The following is a 20,423-nucleotide window of genomic DNA, read 5'->3' as shown; positions in this document are numbered from 1 at the left end:
ACAGTATAACACACTATGGAAAAGATAAATAATTAAACCAATAGATTTTCAAAAAAGAAAAAGCTACTATACTATACTTTAGTATTGGCAAGTAAGCAGCAGAACAAAAACAAAAACTTTTAAATAGATCCAAGTACATATCTCCTGGATTGGGTTCCTTAGTCACGTTTCTGATGATTACAGGTCTGTGCTAAGATATGGTCCTGTGAAAATGTCTGTTTTCACTGAAGCATTTCAACTGAAGAGACTTGTGATAAAAGAAAGCTTTTTTATACAGTCAGGCAGAAAGATTGGCTATGGCTTGTAAATCTCCATCAGACAAGAGAGCTCATGCAACTCGTCTGCTCAGTCGATTGTTTGCTGCCACCCAGTGACTCTAAAAAGTTAGTTCATGTGGATTGATTGGACATGTCAAAATTACTATTACTGCCTTGGATGCAGTAGCTTACATATGGCTTTGATAATGCAGACATAATAGAAGATTTGCTGACCGTAGTTAGAAAAGGCGCAGACATAGTAGAACCGGTTAAATAGATGGGTTGAATTAAGGATGATTTTGCGCCCAAATAGTTAAAGTGCTTAAGTGTATTCAAACCATGAATGTGGTTCAGACTCACAGCCGGTTACTGTTGTATTTCCAAAGCCTCGTTTAGTAGGAGGGATTCCGGCTACGCGAGATTACCATGGCTTCACAAAAGCGTGTGCACTCGTACGCAAGACGGGCACGGCTACGGCGTGTTTTTTTTTAATTCTTCATTCAGGCTGTCTCGTAAAAGTGGGCCTTTGTTGTGAAAAGCACACTTTAACATCATTTAAACAAGATGTTGCTTTGTAGTGTTGAGCATGAGTTTAAGGACAGGTGTGATAAATTGTTAAAGAGATAAGCTAAGAAGACAAATTTTCTTTGATAGAATGCCCTCTGTGATGTAAACACAGCTACTTGATGTGTAATTTGGGGTAGTGTAACAAAGGTGGCTTTTTAAAATAAACTAGAAATACAGATCAGCTCGATTTCAACATTAGAAATGTCTGTCATCACATTCATTAAATAATTTTGAATACATTTACTATTCCAAATAAGCATTTGTTAAGGGTGACAAATTTCCAATGAGAGGTGAACTTTTGTACGAGCGTAAACAAACGCAACACCGCCTGGCAGTTTTTTTTTTTAAACCACCTCCTTGCTCGACCTGATGACGTCACTGTCAGAGTTGTCATGGCGTCTTTGGGACTGAGGCTGCTGCTGCAATTTAGCTAAAATCTGTCGACAGTCCGTCCATCGAAATGGAGAAAAATGCAAACCTGCATCGAGATACCGACGGGAGCTCTTTGTGCTCCACGATTGCGGGAGAAATGGGCGACGTTGCGCCTGTCGGTGTAGTAAAAGGGGCTGCCGAGAAATGCAAGAATAGTGAGGCTCCTCTTAGTACTTTGGGTAACGTTAACGTTAGTTGTAATAACAGCACCACAAATGTTAGTGCTCCCAGCGCCGCTCATGTCATTTCCATCGCCGGGCAGGCGGACACGCCAGAAGTCATCGAAGTCCTCTCCGTGCTGCAGGATGAGAAGAAGGACACCGAGGCGAGCGGACCGCGCTCGGGGTCCGAGGATCAGATCAGTAACGGGATGGAGCATGACTCGGTGTTGGCCGCGGAAGATAGCGAGGGTGGTGCCTCAAAGTTAGTAAACAACAAACCAGACGGCCCGGCCTCACCTCCCGCTAAGGAGAGCACCGATGTGGAGGCAGAGGTTTTGCCTTGTGGGGAAAGTCAACCGATAAAACTTGCGAAACCGACTCATTTGTGTCCGGACAAAGTAATTACAGCAAACGTCAAGTCGGGGCTGCTCGGTGATCGCACCTTATCGGAGGGATTGCCCAGTGGGAGTGACCCCGATCCCAGCCTCGGTGGAGAGTCCCGAAGCATAGATTCACTCGAGTCCTTTTCCAACCTCAACTCGTGCCCCAGCTCCGACCTGAACAGCGAGGGGCCGGAGGACAGAGGGCTGGCCCAGGCCCTGCAGAACGAATACGGGGCTGATGGGACAAAGACTTCAAGCATTAAGGACCGGGCCGCCGGCCAGTCCATATACCACATTAAGTGGATCAAGTGGAGGGAGGAAAACACGCCAATCATCACCCAGAACGAGAACGGCCCTTGTCCACTACTGGCAATTATGAATGTCCTCCTACTTGCATGGAAGGTAAAAAGGCTCAGATGTGATAGATATGATAGATATCAACAGAAACCCGATTCTAACCTCATCCAAATAGGCAATATGCGATTCATAAGGTAGCTCTCAGTTATTTTCCGGGATCAATTTAACATTTACATTTGCCAATTGTTCACAGGCACATTTAACACTAATTTCCATTCTTTATCACTAATAATTTCTGTCCACACCTGTTTGATTTAACAGTTTCAGCATTATACATTCATTTATTTCAACATATCAATAAATGTGGAATGTCAAGTGTGACAGACTGCAGCACATGCAATAATGAAAAGTTTTGTTCTGTTTTTGGTTAACCTGTATTACAGTGCATTGATAGGCAAAAGGGTAATACATTATTCAACAATGTGTGGCTGTGTGTCTCTTATGCAGGTTAAGATGCCACCTATGATGGAAATCATAACTGCTGAGCAACTAATGGAGTATCTTGGTGAGTGTTGTGAGTTGTTAAACCTATTCCACAAGAACAAGGTGATGCCACATCATTTATCAAAAGGGGGAAATGTAATGCTTATATTAAGCTGTGTTAACCTCGCTGAATCTGGGCCTGTTATTCGTACCATTTTTTTTACCTGGCTTCACATTTGCAGCCTGGCCAAATTTGTAACTTGGAGAATATAACACATTTATAAAATAGCTTACTACATTAATAATATGCTGGCCCGCTTTTACAGACAGAGTCACACAGACTTTAATAAGCGCTGCCCAAACGCCCACACTTGTAAACATAGCAGCCCATAAAGCTGTGGGCATTGAGTTTCAACATCGTAGCTTTCTTGTGTTTCACATCCCTTCAAATAAGTGGTAGCAAACTTAAGGTCAAATACGTTTGTAGATATATTCATGCATATATTTTAGAGTCAACAGTGGAAGAGACCAGAACAGGGGAATCCCACATGAGCTAGCTATGTGCTGTTGCATAAGAATCATGGGCTATCTGTTCTCCCTCTCTGTCTTCGTACTTCATAATTAAAATTACTCTATGATATCAAAACAAAGTGTCTGATTACAGCATGTTTTTTTCATAGGTAGAGCCAGTCCTCACTAGTGTCTCCACTCAGCTCTGTCAGGGCCTTCAGTATCCACTGGAATGAATAGTCGAAAATATTCCACATCTCTGCACAATATGTCCTGTGTGTGTTTTCCCTTTCTGTGGTCATTTGTGACTGTTGCCTATCATTGCTCTGATATATTTCCCTGAAAGTTCACTTTAAACTTTAAGCTTGTGTCTATTGTTGGATGGTAAACGAATAATTGAGAGGTATCGCAACGCCCTGATGGTACTATACCTTGTTTTATAACTATTAGTACTTAAACGACAGTTTTAATAAGAGCTGTATATCCCAAGTTATTTTGCTGTGTGACAGCAGGTAGTGCTGTGTATGTCTGTGCTCTGCTTCCACTCCAGGTAGAGTCAGCTGTTTTTTTTTTTTTGTTTTTGTTTTTTATTCTTATGCTTCTCGTTATCTACGTTTTACAAACAAAGCAGACGCACAAAGTGAAATATGGCATTATTTTGTTTATGCAGCCGACAGCTAGGGCAAGGCCTGACGGTTAAAGATGTTTCAAACCTACACAAACCAGGCCAACACGTCCAACTTGGCAAAGCACCTTGCTGACAGACGTGCCAATTTGTGTAAATAAAGAGCAAAAGGTTAGAGAGCAGTGAATAAGATACATAACATAGCTACACCACGACATGCCATATCAAAGCAGTATGATTTAGTTTCTGAGAACATTTTCACCATCTGAATTTGACAATAAAATAAAGGGCAACTGTCCAATTTAGCTATTTTTTTTAGCTGTTGACAACGTGACTAACATAATTCACCCCTGTTGTATATGTATGGCCTCTTTTCTGTTTCTCCATGTTACTGACATTGTTAAGATATTTTTATTTTTTGATTTTGGTTTAAGTTCCATGTTGTGTCATCTGTGATTCCTGATGGTTTAGTTTTTTTCCATGGTATTTTTTTCAGTAATGGTATCAAGATACTTAGGCGGGTATTTGTAAGTCATAATTTTGGTATTGTGACAACAGTATTTGTGTGTAGTTACAGCACACAAAATGAATCTGCAGCACAACACAGTTTTTATCAGAAGACATAGACCCAGGGTGGTAATGGGTAATGGGTGATGAAGTTCAGATGTGGTATTTAAAATGAGAGGTGGTATTCACTCAGCAGCGTGGAGATGAATGAATACAGACACTAAGGGAGGACCAGTGGTGAGCGGTTCCACAGGTCACTTCCTGAAGTGCAAGGCGGTGAGGGGTTTTCCCTGTCATGGACATTTTGTAGTAAAACCGCTCAGCTGGCTAGCCCCCTGCTGGAAAAAATCTTGACTTACACCAAAATCTTCAGTTGTATTGACAGCATAAAAATTTGTTTCGAAGAGCTTTACAGCTAGAAACTAGTCTCTTGCTTGTAAAATGTATGTTTACTTCACAAAATCCTGACTCCTATTAGAAGACAGCAGATCTATACTTTCTGATGATTATATAATCTGTCTTAGATAGAATAGTTTGGGATTGGACTGTTATTTGTCATAGCATGCATATGTTTGTCTAGATAGGTTATTTTCATTAAGAACTTTATAAAGCCGTAATTGAACGAAAAAGGGCTTTTTCCTGAATATACTCCCTATTCCATTTGCATGGACAAAATACATATGATAGTGTTTTGTTTTTGTTTTTTTCTTCACATACAGCTGTTTTTACTTAATGCAGCTGTTGATGTCAAAAGATCTATGGCATTCCTCTGGTTAATTGTCAGGAAAAGTATTTTGTTGACAGTGCAGTGTTACTCTCTTTCCAGTTCCTAATATATTAATGAATCGCAGTGAAATATTTAGAACAATACTCGCACCAGGTGTTTTAAAAGTAAGGAGTAGACTGCAATAAAACATTTAGAGAGGCAGTAAGAATATATTTGCTAGGCTTGCTGTGTTATTCATATAATATAGAGAAATAAATTAAGAATTGTATAAACAATATGCTATTTGCAAAAAATACAAACAAATTACAAATTACAGCAAAAAAAGAAAAATGTGGCTTGAAGTGTTGTGGTCAGCTTGGCTTGCCTTAAAAAAATAACCGTCCACCCCATGCTGTGGTTTGTAATATAAATGTCTTAAAGAGCAGTGTGTTTGTAGTGCTGATAAGACAGAAACATGGGAGCCAGACATCTGCCAGGATGTGATCTCTGCCACAGCCGTGCTGCTACAGAGCCAAGCCAACAGAGCACCCAGGTGCCACCACAGTGGGCAGGGACACGAATGATCCTACATATCTGAGACAGACTCCTTTTAGGAAACAGCCGGCCAGCTGTTAGAAACATTCTGTGCAAATGCTTAAGCTATGAATCCATTTAAAATCAGTGCCAGTCAAGGTGGTGATTGCTTTGCACTGTCGGTATACTAACACAGCATATCTCCACATCTCTCCATGTCTGTCCATCTGCAGGAGACTACATTCTGGAAACCAAGCCTAAAGAGATATCTGAGGCTCAGCGGCTTAACTATGAGCAGGTAAGGCCTAATCAATGCAGGATATAATTATCAACCAGACATGTTTAGCTTAGGTGTGCATTTGTAAGCTGCTGACTGTTTATAGTACTTGAGGAACACAAAGCTTCTGGGATGATCTCACTCTCTTTCTTCTCTCCTTCTCTGGCGAAAACATATTTGTGCAAGTTTAACACAAGCTCCCACTTTGTGTGAGTGACAAATGTTGCTGCTGTTTGTGCCACCATTACTCATATATTTCACCACAATATACAAAGCGAGGTGGACACTTCCTCTGGTGTCCTGCAAATATTCATTATAGCTTCATGCTTCAATCAAAAGAAGTGTGCATATTTGCGTTGAGGTAGCAGAGAAACTCAGCAGATATTCTGTAATATGGAAATGAGCATTGGGCTAATTTCAAAAGCACATAAAACAGCAGCTTAGCTTCTTTGCACTGCTCTATAGGTTACATAAGATGTGTCTTGCAAGGCCCAGGGAACAACAGGGGTCAGAAGTGTCAGATTATGTTGTTTCACATGGCGGTGAATGCTTAGAGACGCATGGCTGGCTTCAGCTCCCGGCTATTACTGAAGCTGTCGGTGAGTGTGTGTAGCTCACCATGAGAGCCACTTGGAGATGGAGGTCCTGTTACAGATTCTCTCGTTCCTCCCATCTCTACTGCCGGCCCACGGTGCGGGTGGGGCACCAGCACATATGTGAATGATTTGATGCCACACTCGTTCCTCATTTAGAGAGGCGGGGGGGAAAAAAAAAAAAGCAGGTTCCTCGTACTGTAGATGCTCACTGGAACGCACTTTCTAAATTTAAGTTGCACTGAAATACAACCTCTTAAATAAATCAGTGGTGTCCTCAGCAGGCCTAGTTAATGTAAGGGAGTGGTTAGAGTTTGTGTTGCATAGTTATGGCGATGTGGCCTGGGAGCTGTTGTGCATGTTGGTGTCCTCATGCCTGTGTGCTGTGGGAGTAGAGTGGGCAGGGCACTGGGATGCTGGGATCGAAGAGAGAACAAGCCTGATATGTGTTTATGTACATATCAAACAAAAGGTGTCCTCTTCTATGCATGTTGAAAAAATGTTTTCGCTGCTTAATGGATTGTTATACAATACAAATGAAGCGGGCCAGAAAAAGAGCTGTAGGAGTTCAGAACAGAAGTAGTTCTATTTATAAATTCAGTATAAAATACATCATCTGTCACAGGAGTGTGTGAGGATTAAAATAGCAGTTGCACGGCTGCTCTTTAGCTATTGTTAAATATTTACTCGGTGGAGCTGTGGAAATGAGAGTGCAGTTTTGCTCGCATTTTTGTCTCAGCGGACCCAGCTCAACAGCACACTTACAAGGCAATTCATCCATGATGCCTGTTCAGTCATTGGAGGAAATGAGTTATCACATTAAAAAAGCCTCTTGTACAAATTTCCTGTAATTCACCATAATTGGCGTTGTTCACAAATGTTCTCGACCTTGTGAAAAGCGGATAAAAGCCCAGCACAAGTTTGAAGAAGTATTACTCTGTGATTCTGTGTATGCCGTTAACCCTAGCCTGTTTGATGATGAATGAGCGCATATCTGTTTGGCAGACACCCTGATAATCTCTAGAGAAAGCAGAGATATTAACTGATGCAGAAAGATAATGATCAATTGCTGATGGTGATGTCAGAGTTAAAGAAATGCTTTGTTTCAAACTTTGAATAACAAAAGCTCATAAAAGGAAATACGGCTCTATTCATTAGTTCCATATGGCAAACAGAGCACAGAGTGAGTGAGCAGCAGTGAAGGTTGTAGTACTGGACACTGATTTGATTCAAGCAGGATCCATCTAATCATGAAATCAGAGATTAATATATGTGTGATTTAATGCAAACCATTGCATTTTCTTCAGTGTTAAACGTATTGAAGCTATAGCGGAAAGTCGTTGCACTGTGCTGCTCTATACTGAGAGGATATTATGTAGTTCATGTAGTTAAATGGGGTTGACAAACATAAGAAACCAAAAATGATCTTGATGATACATCTAACAAAAATGTAGAGCAGTGACAGCTGCTGATGTGTGCCAGGATTCATAAAAGTATGACCCACATTGAGGGACATTACAGTTTTATAAACTGCTCATTACTTACAGCTCCTGCTGATGGATCATGGCATTATGTAATGGGATATTTTAGCTGTGTATATTTTTTATAGATTTATAGACGCATAAAATATGTATGAACATGCACACACATTCCTGAGGGCTGCATTTCCAAATATGATGTTTGATAAGCGATGAAATAAATATTTTTATTACAGTATTGATCTTAGAATGAATTTTTCAACTAAGAACTGTTGCGTAGTTGTGTTGCATAGCAGGGCGTTAGTTTTAAACTCATAATACAGTGTGGGGAAAGCAGCTCATTGCCATAAATCTGGAAGCAAGCACTGTTTCTTTTAAAGACATTTTTACAGTGTGAGACTTTATAGTTTGATTTCATGATTGCATTAATGAGGAAGCTGCTTTATGTGATCACCTGGGACCATCATGTTAAGAAATGAACGCCTTGGGGGAAACAAATCTCTCATCTTGGCACTGTATAACCATATTCATGCAAGTATCAGTTAATTATATCTACTCAGGATTTAGTTTTAAGGTACATTTTGGTCGAAAATCAACAAAGAGCGAGAGAAGCGGAGGCCTTCCTTGGGGCACTTATGCTGAAGAGTGAAACTAAAAATACAGAAAGGCCTCAGCAGAGTAGTGAAAATGCATCCAACACAAACACAGATGAACGTGAGCGATGCAGTACTAATCATCTGAGGATTTTCACCTCAGCTCACCATTGTAAAGCTGGAGTAACTCACTGCTCATGGGACGTACAGTATGACAGTGAAGCTTTTCAGAACACATCTGCATCAGTTTGAAAACACATGCCGTTTTATAAAAAATGCTGCAGTGTTTACTGTATTTGATTGTACTATCTCTAATTCTAGATTTGTTTATATATTTTGGTGTGTTTTCAGAATTGGAAGCATATTTGTGTGTCGATTTGATATTTTGTATATTCTCGGACTTGGATTTGCAGTTTTGGACATCACAATTTTTTAAAAACAATTAATACAATAACATCACTAAAATACAGTATCACCAAAAGTTTATATGTGGCAGCATTCAGCTGGTAAAACGCAAATGTTGAAGATTCGGGTTTATTGTTCTGGTATGTATACATTTTTGAGGTATTTTTACTTGTTGGTGTAGCTACTGTTAAAGAGTTAAAATCAAATGGAAACCACTCACAACCACATGCTTCTGATAGAGTCATAGTGCTCAGCTGCAAGAGTTGTTCTGATCTCACAGTTATGGCAGCAGAGGTTCAGGGCCAGCTGGGAAACATGGCTTTGAGGCCCAGTGCAAGAATTAGCCTGTTCTGTTGCTTTCTCAGGTGTGTGGTGTGTGCATGTGGCACACAGATAAAATGATGTAAATGTAAAGTATTTTCTCTAACGTTCATACAGCACAGAAAAGGGTGGGCTAATAAAATCTTCATTTATATGGATGAATGCAAGTCATAGTGGAAACTATGTGTAAATGGTATATCTTAATCACACACACCAGCAACAGTCTCCATCTGCTCCCATGCATTGACTCACGTACAACAGACAAAACTGGTAGGGTGGATTTATGAATTGATCAGGGAAGTTTTTGCAAACTTCTGAAGGCCAAAGAGACGAAAGGCAAGGCCAGGTGGTATTTTCTCACAGTCTATGTCACATTTACAAATCAAACATATGTTTTGCAGGATTACCCTGCAATATGTTTCCAAACCTACACACAAACAACCAGAATAGTATTTTGAAGCTAACACTGATTTATTTTTGAGCTTTCAAGGTGATTTTCCTGACTTATACCCAGAACACCTGTTCTTACACCTTTTTATGTTCTATATTTGAGGGCGATTCTGGATTTACTATATACTAGATAAGACAGTAAACCCCCTCCCCAATGACTTTATGCCTTCATGCATTACTTCCCTGGTGTGAAGCTAAATATTGTCTATAGATCAGGAAGTGTAATCTCTGTTACATTTCAAATGCATGTTGCACAGAGCATTGTAGATTGTGATGGCCTTACAAGTATTCATACACTCTGAGTTAATTGACCACAGCTTTAAAAAAGACCACAGAATTAAATCCTCTGTCTGACATGACTGTACAAAAATTTGAAACTGGTGGGCTGGTATGTGACACTGCAGTGTCCTGTGTTCGTGTCCGGCTGAGGACCTATCACGGCCACTGTCAACAATCAGAAACCAAAAATCACACTAAGGTAGTTTTTTTTTTTTTTTTGCGTTACATGGTTTTGTCTTCCTGTTATTTTGTCCACTCCTTGGTAATACTATTACAGTCGAGCGTCATGTGACATAATGATGAGTCTGAAAGCTTACACAAAATTGTAATATCAGATGGTTCCCTGGTAGAGATTTCCATTTCTTCCTGTGGTTGTGGGTTGATTAAACGGAGGAAATGGAGTAAATGTGACTAAACATAATAAAATGTAGTAAATATGAAAACTGCTAAACTTTGAATGAAATAACTAAAACTGACGAAACCAAATGAGGGCTTGAGTGTGTGGAGCTTGTTGTTGCTAATGGCCTTTTCTATAAGTTGAAAAATCAATCCTCCGACTATGCTGACTGTGCAGGCAACCAGGAGTAACGTAGCATTTAAAAACAGCTTAGACTACTTGAAAACAGCTGGGTTGGATGCAGTTTTTTTTGTAGGATGCCTATAATGCTCACGCAAAATTTTAAAGAGATCATAGTTCACATTCCTGAAAGCCACTGCTGTATTGTTTTCACAACATTTTTAACAAGAATCTGTGTCCTTTTTCTCCTTGTTTCCTAGAACATGAGCGACGCCATGGCTGTGTTGCACAAGCTGCAGACAGGTCTGGATGTGAACGTGAAGTTCACAGGGGTGCGAGTCTTTGAGTACACCCCAGAATGTATTGTGTTTGATCTGCTGGACATCCCTCTTTACCATGGTTGGCTGGTTGACCCCCAGGTGAGATGGACTTTAGTTATTACTTGTTTTTCTTTACCTCCGTGAAATCCAATCCTCATCACCTCTCTCTTAGAATTCACTGTAAATACTGCAATATTCTACCAGCCAGCCCTTGACAATTGTCTGTGGATACGTTCACACATATATTTTGGTTCATTATTCCCCTTTAGGTTTGGTGTGTTTTATATTCACACTGGAAGTCACTTTCACACCTGTAGTTGGGTCCATTTCCTTGGGAACAAAAGGAGGAAAAAAGTCAAGTTCATGTTCACTTTAATTTATTACAAACAGACCATGCCAAGTAAACATGAAGTCACAGGGACTTTACAGGAAACTAATTTGTTAACTCAGTGTGACTCATCTGTGGTGTGAAAACAAAGCAAACCATCCAAAGGATTTTGTGATTGTGGATTTGATTTTTAGCATGTATTCTGCTAACTTTATAAGCATTAGATATATTTACACCATAATATTTTGGCAGAATGTATTGTGTTTGTTCTGCTGGACATCCCTCTGACGTAAAACAGCTAAAACTGAACTGCCTTCTTTTTTCCAAATGAATTTGGATTATTAAAGATCACTTTGGTTCCCACAGTCGGGAGATGGGTTTCATGTCATATCTCCTTACCACACACACTATGAACTTAGCAGGTCCAAAACGTTTTGAAAGCTGACTGCCTTTTTTTTTTTTTTTAGATTGTGTGTGTATAGTTATTTGGTCTGAGTTTAAATGATACCATTCATACCACTCTATATAAATAAAGATCAAAATAGGAATCAGGTTTACACAGTGATAGCAGCTTCATTATATAACCCTCATCGCCAACATTTTTCTCTATGTCATAAATTTTCTATAATGCCAGCGTGGCTTTTAGCAAAACAGCACCAAAGCTTGGCGAGTGTTTCTTTCTCACAGTTTTTATCTGTGTTTGCAGATGCATGACATTGTCAAGGCAGTGGGTAACTGCAGCTACAACCAGCTGGTGGAGAAGATAATATCCTGCAAACAGTCAGACAACAGCGAGCTGGCAGGGGAAGGTGAGTGTTTTCTCTTCCCTCCCTCTGCTTCTCTTTTCCTGTTTCCCCCATATCTCTTTTTCCCTCCTGTGAACTCGTGGAGAAGGAAATGCATAAGTTAGAATAAGAATTATGAATTTTGGACCTATAAGAGATGAAATAGATCTTTATGTCAAGTTTATATTACACATTGAAGTCATTAATCACCATGTTTGTTTTAATATCCATTAGCACCAGTATAACTGTGCAGAAGAACAGCAGTGTGCAGCATTCATTACATGAGATACTGTGTGTTTACCGAGCTGTTCAGTGCAAACAAATTCTGCACAAAACCACAGACCAAGTTCAAATAAAACCAGGACACACATGTGGCCACTCATCAAATGACCCACTTCCACAGCTCATACCTTTCTTACCAGCTGTCAGTAACTTCTCCACTAAATATTTGCTCACTCCACACTGGGCTTCCTGAGCAGTTGTGAGCTGGGCTGCTGTCCAGTTAGCACATCAAGATGATGATATTTATATAGGAGATTCACTTCTTTCTATTGTATTTCTGCATTTATAGCCCAGAGGTTCCTTTGAGGACTTGATGTAAATGTTTTTTTTTTTTTTTTTTTTTTTTTGCTGCTTGAAGTGTCAGAAAACTCTGAGAGACCTACACATCTCTGAGTTCTCAGTAGTTTCTTTTGCTGCCAGTCTTTAGACGTTCGGGCTTGTTCTTGGTAAGCTTTTTTTTCTGTCTGTCACTCTCCTTTTGTAGGTGTTACCTCTCAGCCTATATTGGTTTCACTATAGTAACTGTAAGCAGTTCCAGCAGCAGAGAGCCACAGTGTTCAAATAGCAACTACAGACAGTATGGCAGGGTTTTCAAATTGTGACTAGTGAAGGAGTAAAAATTGCATGATTGTATTTTAGATATGTCATCCAGTAGTTGTCTCGAAATCAAAAGAAGTACTTTAATTTCTCACAGGTCAACAGGTTAACAAAGGTAATTCTATTTTAAGCCTGTCTTTATCGGCAAAAATGAAGGACTAAAAACACAGAACACAACACATATAATAAATAAAATATTCAAGTAAGACTGATTGTGGTTTCAAATTTTTGCAATTGTTAATCACAAATTGTTTCTCTCCATCTTTGCTTTTCTCTACCTCTTGCTTCAGGCATTGTAGCAGAGCAGTTTCTGAGTAGCACGGCCACTCAGCTGACATACCATGGCTTATGTGAGCTCACGTCCACTGTACAGGAGGGAGAGCTTTGTGTCTTTTTCAGGAATAACCACTTCAGTACCATGATCAAATACAAGGTAAACACTCAAAACCACTGACAACATCTTCACTGTAGCTGTTGGCAGCATGGATTGAAGGATTACTGTAGGAACTGCAGTAACTGCAAGACAAGAGTATATGAAGTTCATCATCCAGATGAGAACCAGGAAGCCCTTTACCTTATCAACTCTGTTTTTCATGTGATAGCTAACCACAAGGGAAAACAAAATTTTGTTTCTGTTGCTCCCGTGATTTGAGATATCTCAGTAATTTCAAAGTAAAACTGTGAAACACTGTGTAATACAAATTAATATTTGTAGTAGTACATACACATCTGCAGCCCCTGTCTAATAGCTCCCTGCCCACAGCTGCCTCACCACATCACTGCAGATGGCACAGACCTTCCCTGTTATCTACCTGAGGGGAAGCGAGTCCGGGTACTTTCTTTATGAATAATACACAATCATTGCCAATGTGAGCAAAGCTGTGTGTGTCACCTGTAACGCACAGAGAAAGCAACCATACAGATGGTGTTAGTGTATACCTATAGCAAAAACCATGAGGTCAAGTGTGTCTGTATAGTATCGCACTGATATGTGTGTGTAACATGTATGTGTTTCCTAGGGCCAGCTCTACCTCCTGGTTACAGACCAAGGTTTCCTGACAGAGGAGAAGGTCGTCTGGGAGAGTCTGCACAACGTCGACGGAGACGGAAACTTCTGTGATTCAGAATTTCGGTTGCGGCCTCCTTCTGATCCAGAGACTGTGTACCGTGGCCAGCAGGATCAGATAGACCAGGTCTGAACACTGATACAGGCAATACTACCAGAACCTTCAAATAGTGTCTACCGCTAAACTTTGATGCCCTTTTCACACTGTCAGTGCACCGCAAAATCCAAGAAAAAATTCAGAATCGGTAATAACACACTGGTTGCCACTACAATACTTGCCTCAGGCACCTCAGTTTTAGTTGCTTTACAAGACAAAAACAATTTGTAACACTGTCCAACTAAAGGCACAGGTGGAGAGCGAGGAGCTGAGGGAGATAACAGGTAGGGGAAGGAGAAGTTGCATTTAGGAAGAAGACAAAAAATATTATATCATAAAGTGAATAAAGAAAAAGAAATTTAACTGTGTGTCATCTAAAGCTAAAGACAAAAAATAAAAGGGTAGGTTCTTAAATTATGTATGTGTTTTAGCTTCCCTTTTTTTTGTCCTTTTAGACACCCACACACACAGACACACACACACACACACACACACACACACACACAGACACAGGGAAGCTTTAAAAGTGCGTCGCTGCATTGTATGGTGCTCCCCTCTGTTCCAGTCTAAACTTCGTTGTCTTCACATCAGTCCCTAAAAAGTGCATTAGGTTTATGTCTCGTGCACATTCTCGTGGTCTCACAGCTGTCTGCTCTTTGGTTGGACAATGTTCTAGACACAAAGCTCACTGACAAAACTGTTTGCTTTGCTCTCATACACATGCACTAGACAAGTAGTGTGGTTCTCATTACTTTTTATTCTCCTCTTTTACTCAGATCCACCCTACCTTATCTAGAACATTAGCTTGGAAAGAAAAATCTATTCAGGGAATTTATGAACTCACAATCAATTCAGTTAGACTGGAGGATAATTTGATCCCAGTGGGGAAATTTGGTCTTCGCAGTGACAAAGCACATGATGTAGAGAAGAACAGAGCACATACTGAGTACATAATGCAACAAATAACTGCAGCATTAAGGATGTTTTATTTATTACACCACGAAAAATAGTAGCAAGAAGATTGTACAACAGATTCAAATGAATGAAGACAGATACAGTCATAAAGTTAAGAAGAGATGTGGTTGTTGGTTGTTTCCATGCTTGGGTGCAGATTAGTCTAAGTGCTGTACAGGCGAAAGGAATGACCAGGTTGTGTAATTGTAACACATAAATGCATATACATGAGCATCCCTGTGCCAACTTCACTCATAACTCAAGTCTGTCTGTCTCTTCATGCGTGTTTATGTGTGTTAACAGGATTATTTGATGGCGCTGTCACTGCAGCAAGAGCAGCAAAGCCAGGATCTGCAATGGGAGCAACTCCCAGAGGGCATCAGTGACCTGGAGCTGGCGAAAAAGCTTCAGGAGGAGGAGGACCGACGAGCCTCCCAGTACTACCAGGAACAAGAACAGGAGCAGGCAGCGGCTGCAGCGGCAGCAGCAGCACAGGCACAGGTGGGGAAGGAGGAGCTAAGGGAGATAAAAACAGGTAGGAGAGGGAGGGGAAGTCAGATTTGGAGGAAAGATGTTGCATTCCGGAAACAGACAGAGTTTGAGCTGTAAAGGAGGAATAGAGAATGAATAGGGACAATGACATTCTTTTTTTCTTGTAATACTTTCTCCTTTCTCTGTGAGGTCAGACAATAATGTACAGTTCAAAAGCAACAGAGAATTCATCCTCCAAAATGATCACACAGTTCATGAAGGAGGATTTATCACTGGACTGTTGTTGTAGACAGGTAGTTTCAAATGTGTCGGTGTGCAGTGGGTTTATGTCAGATTCACAGTGTAGTCAATAGATGGTTACCATAAATAAAGCCAAGAAGCTTTTGGGCCTTCCTAGCATGTCTGACAGGACTCTCGCATCAGTCCTGTTTCTTTGTTTGATTTGTTTTTGTAACGGATATATTCCAATAAATATAAGCCCCCTTTTCCATCATATGTTAATGAACCACATATTAAAATAAGAATGTCATACATTAAAAATAGTGAGAAACAAAAAATAAAAACCCCTTTCCTCCAATTTCCTTCACCTTATTTCTACTTTTCACAGGTACATACAGCTTCATTCAATAAAATAACATATTTAATAAAAAGGACTAACAAAGACATGTAAAAAAAAAATCTAAAAATTAAAAAAAGTAAAAACTAAATTAAAAAAAAAAAAGTTTTTACTCCCTTATTTATTACTTACTATTACTTATTTAGTTGTATCATAAACATTTTTTGTTAGATCAACTTCCTGGGGGTCCCTTGGGCCCCTTATTGACTCTCACTGTTCATGAAAATTTCATTATTTTCCCAAACACAGGAACGTTCCAGTCCTCTGGAGCTGAAATGGTTAGTTAATAAACCAATAAGTTGATTGGCAGAAAATAAATTGGATTTGGAGATTTTTTTTTTGTTTTTTTTTTTTTTTAAAAACAAGGAGAGCAAAAATATACTGGTAATAGATTCTCAAATGTGAAGATTTGGTTGTTATCCCAATTCTCTCTGGATCCTAACCTGTTAAGGTTTTAACTGGTGGTAAAAAAAAAGAAACAATTAGAAAATCATTGTCAGATTTATTGATAATGAAAATAATTGCTGGCACAGCTTTACAATACTTATCTGATAGAACTGAAGCTACTTGATAAAACACAGTGTGACATTAAATAATAAGACCTTAAGAAATTTAGACACTGGGTCCCTCCTGTGGCCCACAAGATAGAGGATTTAATTGTACAAATTTCTAACTAATATTAAATTAATTAAATTGTAGTGAACCTGATGCTTTATTACCATGGCCTAAATATAAGTTTCTATATTTTCTATAAATACTTTAAAATATATGCTATTTTTCGTGTCCCATACAGCGTGCCATATTCTTAACGCAGATATTAAGATTTGGCTTCTCTCTTTTTCCTATACAGAGCAATAAGTAGCTTTGCTTTTAATACACATATGAATGTATACTTTTTTCTTCCTTTGCTCTTTGGTCCTGTTTGCTCAGCAGGGCCAGCAGGAGGCTGCAGAGGGAGACGAGGCAGACAGAGGAAGCGCAGGAGCAGGCGGCACAGCAGCTGGAGCTGGGACGGCAGCGGCAGCTGCAGCCACACCCAGCCCGGGAAAACAGTCCTCCAGCGGGGACCGCAAAGCCAAGAAAGAGTCTAAGGATAAAGACAAATGTGTTATTTTGTAACATACAGCGTGTCTGTGCGAGTGTGCGTGTGAGTGTTTTGTGCATTTGCTTATTTGTGAGGAGGGGGACAGCATTTCTCCATGCACTGGACACACAATGCGGAGGCCCCACTTGGTGAGAAACAAGGGAAGGAGACGATTATGGATAGACACAAGACTAACAGAGGATTCGCTGTTCCCAAACCACTGGTGCCTGCTATCCTCTAACCTCAGTGGAACCTGCACATCAGAGGAATGGACACGACAACAGCAACAACCCCTTATCTTTCATAGAGTCAGCCAAACTTTGTTACAAGTTGCACAGTGCACTATATTTGTGATGTGGGGTCAGGTTTATCTGGGGTGGCGTATTTTATAGCAAAATCACCTGAAGAAGCAAAATGGCACCCTCTCATCATGTTTTTTTTTTTTTTTCCCCAAAAGTCATTAATTTCCTTTATTTTTTATTATTGCTGCTCATAAGCTTTTTTGTACTTATCAATATTGACACACCATATATAGACAAGACCCACTTTTTTGTTTTCTTTGAATTTTTTAAGTTAGCTGTTGATGCCAAGATTATTTATGTATCTGTGTAACAGATAAACAGTGGGAGTTTTTTTGTTTTTCCTTAAAGCTGAAAGGGATTTTCTCATAATAATGCCTGTTAGAAATCAGTGTAACACTATTTGTGTCCCCTCTGAATGGTTAACTGATGCCAGGTAGCTGCCAGACACTGTAGCTACTGAACAATACTCTTTACAGCTTACCCTGTTCAGATTTGCCTTACCAGAGTGTTGTAGTCTGCTCTGTTTGAATGTGAATGTGTGTTTGTTGTTTGTATGTACACTACACATGTGCAATGTGGTATACACATCTCATTTACTGAGCATCACTAATGTAACGACTATTCAGTTTGGAAATAGCCAGGTCTTTTATGCTGTATTAGTTTAGCTAGAAATTTGGGACCTTTAATGTCCTTCATGTTGTGGCCCTGTTTCTTATAAACTATGTTTGGGAGAGTCATACAAACATGGAAGATTTTAGCTGACACATTTTGTCTGAATCTGATGTTTCTCTGTGAGACACAACTAGTTTTTGGCAGATGAGATTTGTATTAGATTGCTCCTAGTTTAAAGTGTATGGTAGTTCTGAAAGGCCCTTTACTTTCCTCAGTCTCTTCTGGCAGCTTCCTGAAGAGACACAGTGTATGTGCAGGCACTATTCTGATCTCCTCTGCTAGGTTCTGGGTGTAAATGTACTACTACATTCAGCGCTTGAAAAGGAATACCACAGACTTTAGTATGTTGGATGTTATATTCCACTAAACTAGGAAAATTCTGTTAACATTTGTGAACATGTATTGTTCTTTTCCACAAAGACAAATCTAACCTCTGACATCAAGATGTACAATACGAATTTCTCAAAGTCAGCTGTTACAGCTACTTTTTAGTTGAAATATGAAGAAATTGGCCTGTCTGTCTGGTGGTAGACACTGGGTTAGATCCATCTGGAAAATAAGAAAATAAGTTCACAAATTAATCTGACCTGGGAGTATAGGGATATACATTCTGAATACTGCAGTTCTGTGGACTGACATTTTACTTGTGTGCATTTCACTGCAGCACTGAGTGCGCAAACACATGATGTACATATTTACCTAATGCGTTCTTGTAATGGATTTAGTTAGTGGTCTGTGCCATTATTGTACCATGGGACTGCCTCCTGAGAAACTTTTCTATCTATACATTCCAATTGGATGCCTTGACTCAAGCCTTCTATTACAGACTGAGGGAGACAGTTGTTATAGCAGGCCTGTGCAGCACATGTGAAGTGATCTCCATTGTTTTGTTCAGTGAGAACAAATTCAGTGTCTGGAAAGGACGATTACATGGAGAGAGCAGGCTACCTGCTGTATGGGAACTTCTTATTATGGGCTTTGTGTGATGGCTGTGGTTGAGCTACGCGTTTGACTGTTTTGTGTGTCTGTGTGTGTGTGTTTATTTACATATATATATGTATGTATATGTATATATATATATATATATATATATATATATACATACATATATATATGTTTTTGTGTGTGTGTGTGTAAGGCCTTACAACATTTCAGCATATTTTGTAGAAAACAGGCATATTACCACAATGAGACAATCCATGCATTTTTCACATGAACATCAGAAATACGCTGTCTTTTAAAAAGGACATATCCTCAAGTGTATTTTTGAGATGCTATGATCTTGTAATGGCACAGTTACTTGGCATGTAGTCACTTTTTCCATCACAGCTTTAAGTATCTGTGTATGTATACTCACAACTACTATTTTGACACTTTGAAGGACTTAACAGTATATTATGTAAGACCCTCATTGTTGAGCTTCACACTAAAAATACAATGAAACGAGCTGCTCCTTTTGTGTTTACTTGGACTACCTGATTAAAAATAAAAACCTCCTTGGACAGGGTTAAGGAACATTGTTAACTATGTATACTTTGCATTGACTCTTTGGCAGTTTTTTATGCAGCTTAAATAAATATCATATATTATTGTAAGGAGAAAGCTAGAGTGTGCAGGGGAGGCTTTCTGGCAATATTATGCTATTTTTTCAGCTTATTTGTATCTCAGCCCTTCAGGTTGAAATGCTGTTTAAAACATTCCAGCGGAAGTTAAAAAAAATGAAACATCACTTAGGCCCATTTGAATTGAATTTAAAGATTTCATATTGATTGGTGTTTGTATGAGTGGGTAAAAAGTGCAGTGACACATGCCACACATTTTTCTTCATATTATTGTTTCATATTTAGTACTACAGACTAGTTTGCTATTCCTGGCCAACAGAATTTGTTATTTTTGTTGTAATGTTTGTTTCACCCTAGTTTGACTTGATCAGAAGGATATTGTGTGTTCAATGTCTTGAAGTGGTTTCTTGTATGCCTTGTAAAAGTGATGGTTGGGTTGAATGCTGTAAAATTAATATTTTGACAAGGTGTTTGTTGAACATATAATTGTTAAAATTGGTTACACTGATATGCACTAACAGAAGAGAAACATACCTCATTTTATACAGAACATCAGATGTACAAGAGTGCTATTGTTCTTTGAGCACCTTTAAAAACTCAATAATGGCCAAAACAATAATCTCAACTTGGTAGCAGTTGCTTTTAGGCCAGCCGAATACTATTAATGTGTAGAGAAAGGGCTGTGTAAATGATTTTGGCTTAAAATCATAGATTAGGTTTATTAAAAGGTAACGGCACTTCAATCAAACTTGCTGCAATTTGATATGTTTGGGTTAGTGATACACGTATTACTAGGCAAAAGGCTACCACATCATAAATGGCATGGACATGATGAGAACGATAGACGCATGTCATTTGGATTGTCTATCAGAAGTAGTTTTTCTGTACAGT

The 20,423-nt window shown here is 39.3% G+C and overlaps 1 protein-coding gene across 5 annotated transcripts; it reads left to right on the top strand.

The window, feature by feature from the left end:
- The first annotated feature begins 1,099 nt into the window (after nt 1-1,099).
- mindy2 (MINDY lysine 48 deubiquitinase 2) lies at nt 1,100-20,153 on the top strand. 5 transcript variants are annotated; one of them, XM_026319844.2, is made up of 10 exons: nt 1,100-2,202; nt 2,605-2,662; nt 5,696-5,760; nt 10,636-10,794; nt 11,730-11,832; nt 12,978-13,120; nt 13,451-13,519; nt 13,707-13,880; nt 15,108-15,299; nt 16,846-20,153. In XM_026319844.2, the coding sequence occupies exons 1-10, from the start codon at nt 1,285-1,287 to the stop codon at nt 17,029-17,031; spliced, it is 2,067 nt and encodes a 688-aa protein (XP_026175629.1). In that variant the 5' UTR covers nt 1,100-1,284; the 3' UTR covers nt 17,032-20,153. The 5 variants fall into 5 exon arrangements, with proteins under 5 accessions (XP_026175629.1, XP_026175628.1, XP_026175631.1 ...); XM_026319843.2 differs by having other exon boundaries at nt 15,108-15,305; XM_026319846.2 differs by lacking the exon at nt 13,451-13,519.
- Nucleotides 20,154-20,423: the final 270 nt, after the last annotated feature.

The sequence above is a fragment of the Mastacembelus armatus genome, chromosome 3 (genome assembly GCF_900324485.2).
Source record: "Mastacembelus armatus chromosome 3, fMasArm1.2, whole genome shotgun sequence".
In the NCBI taxonomy this organism is placed as follows: Eukaryota; Metazoa; Chordata; class Actinopteri; order Synbranchiformes; family Mastacembelidae; genus Mastacembelus; species Mastacembelus armatus.
This window is presented reverse-complemented; position numbering and strand designations above follow the sequence as displayed.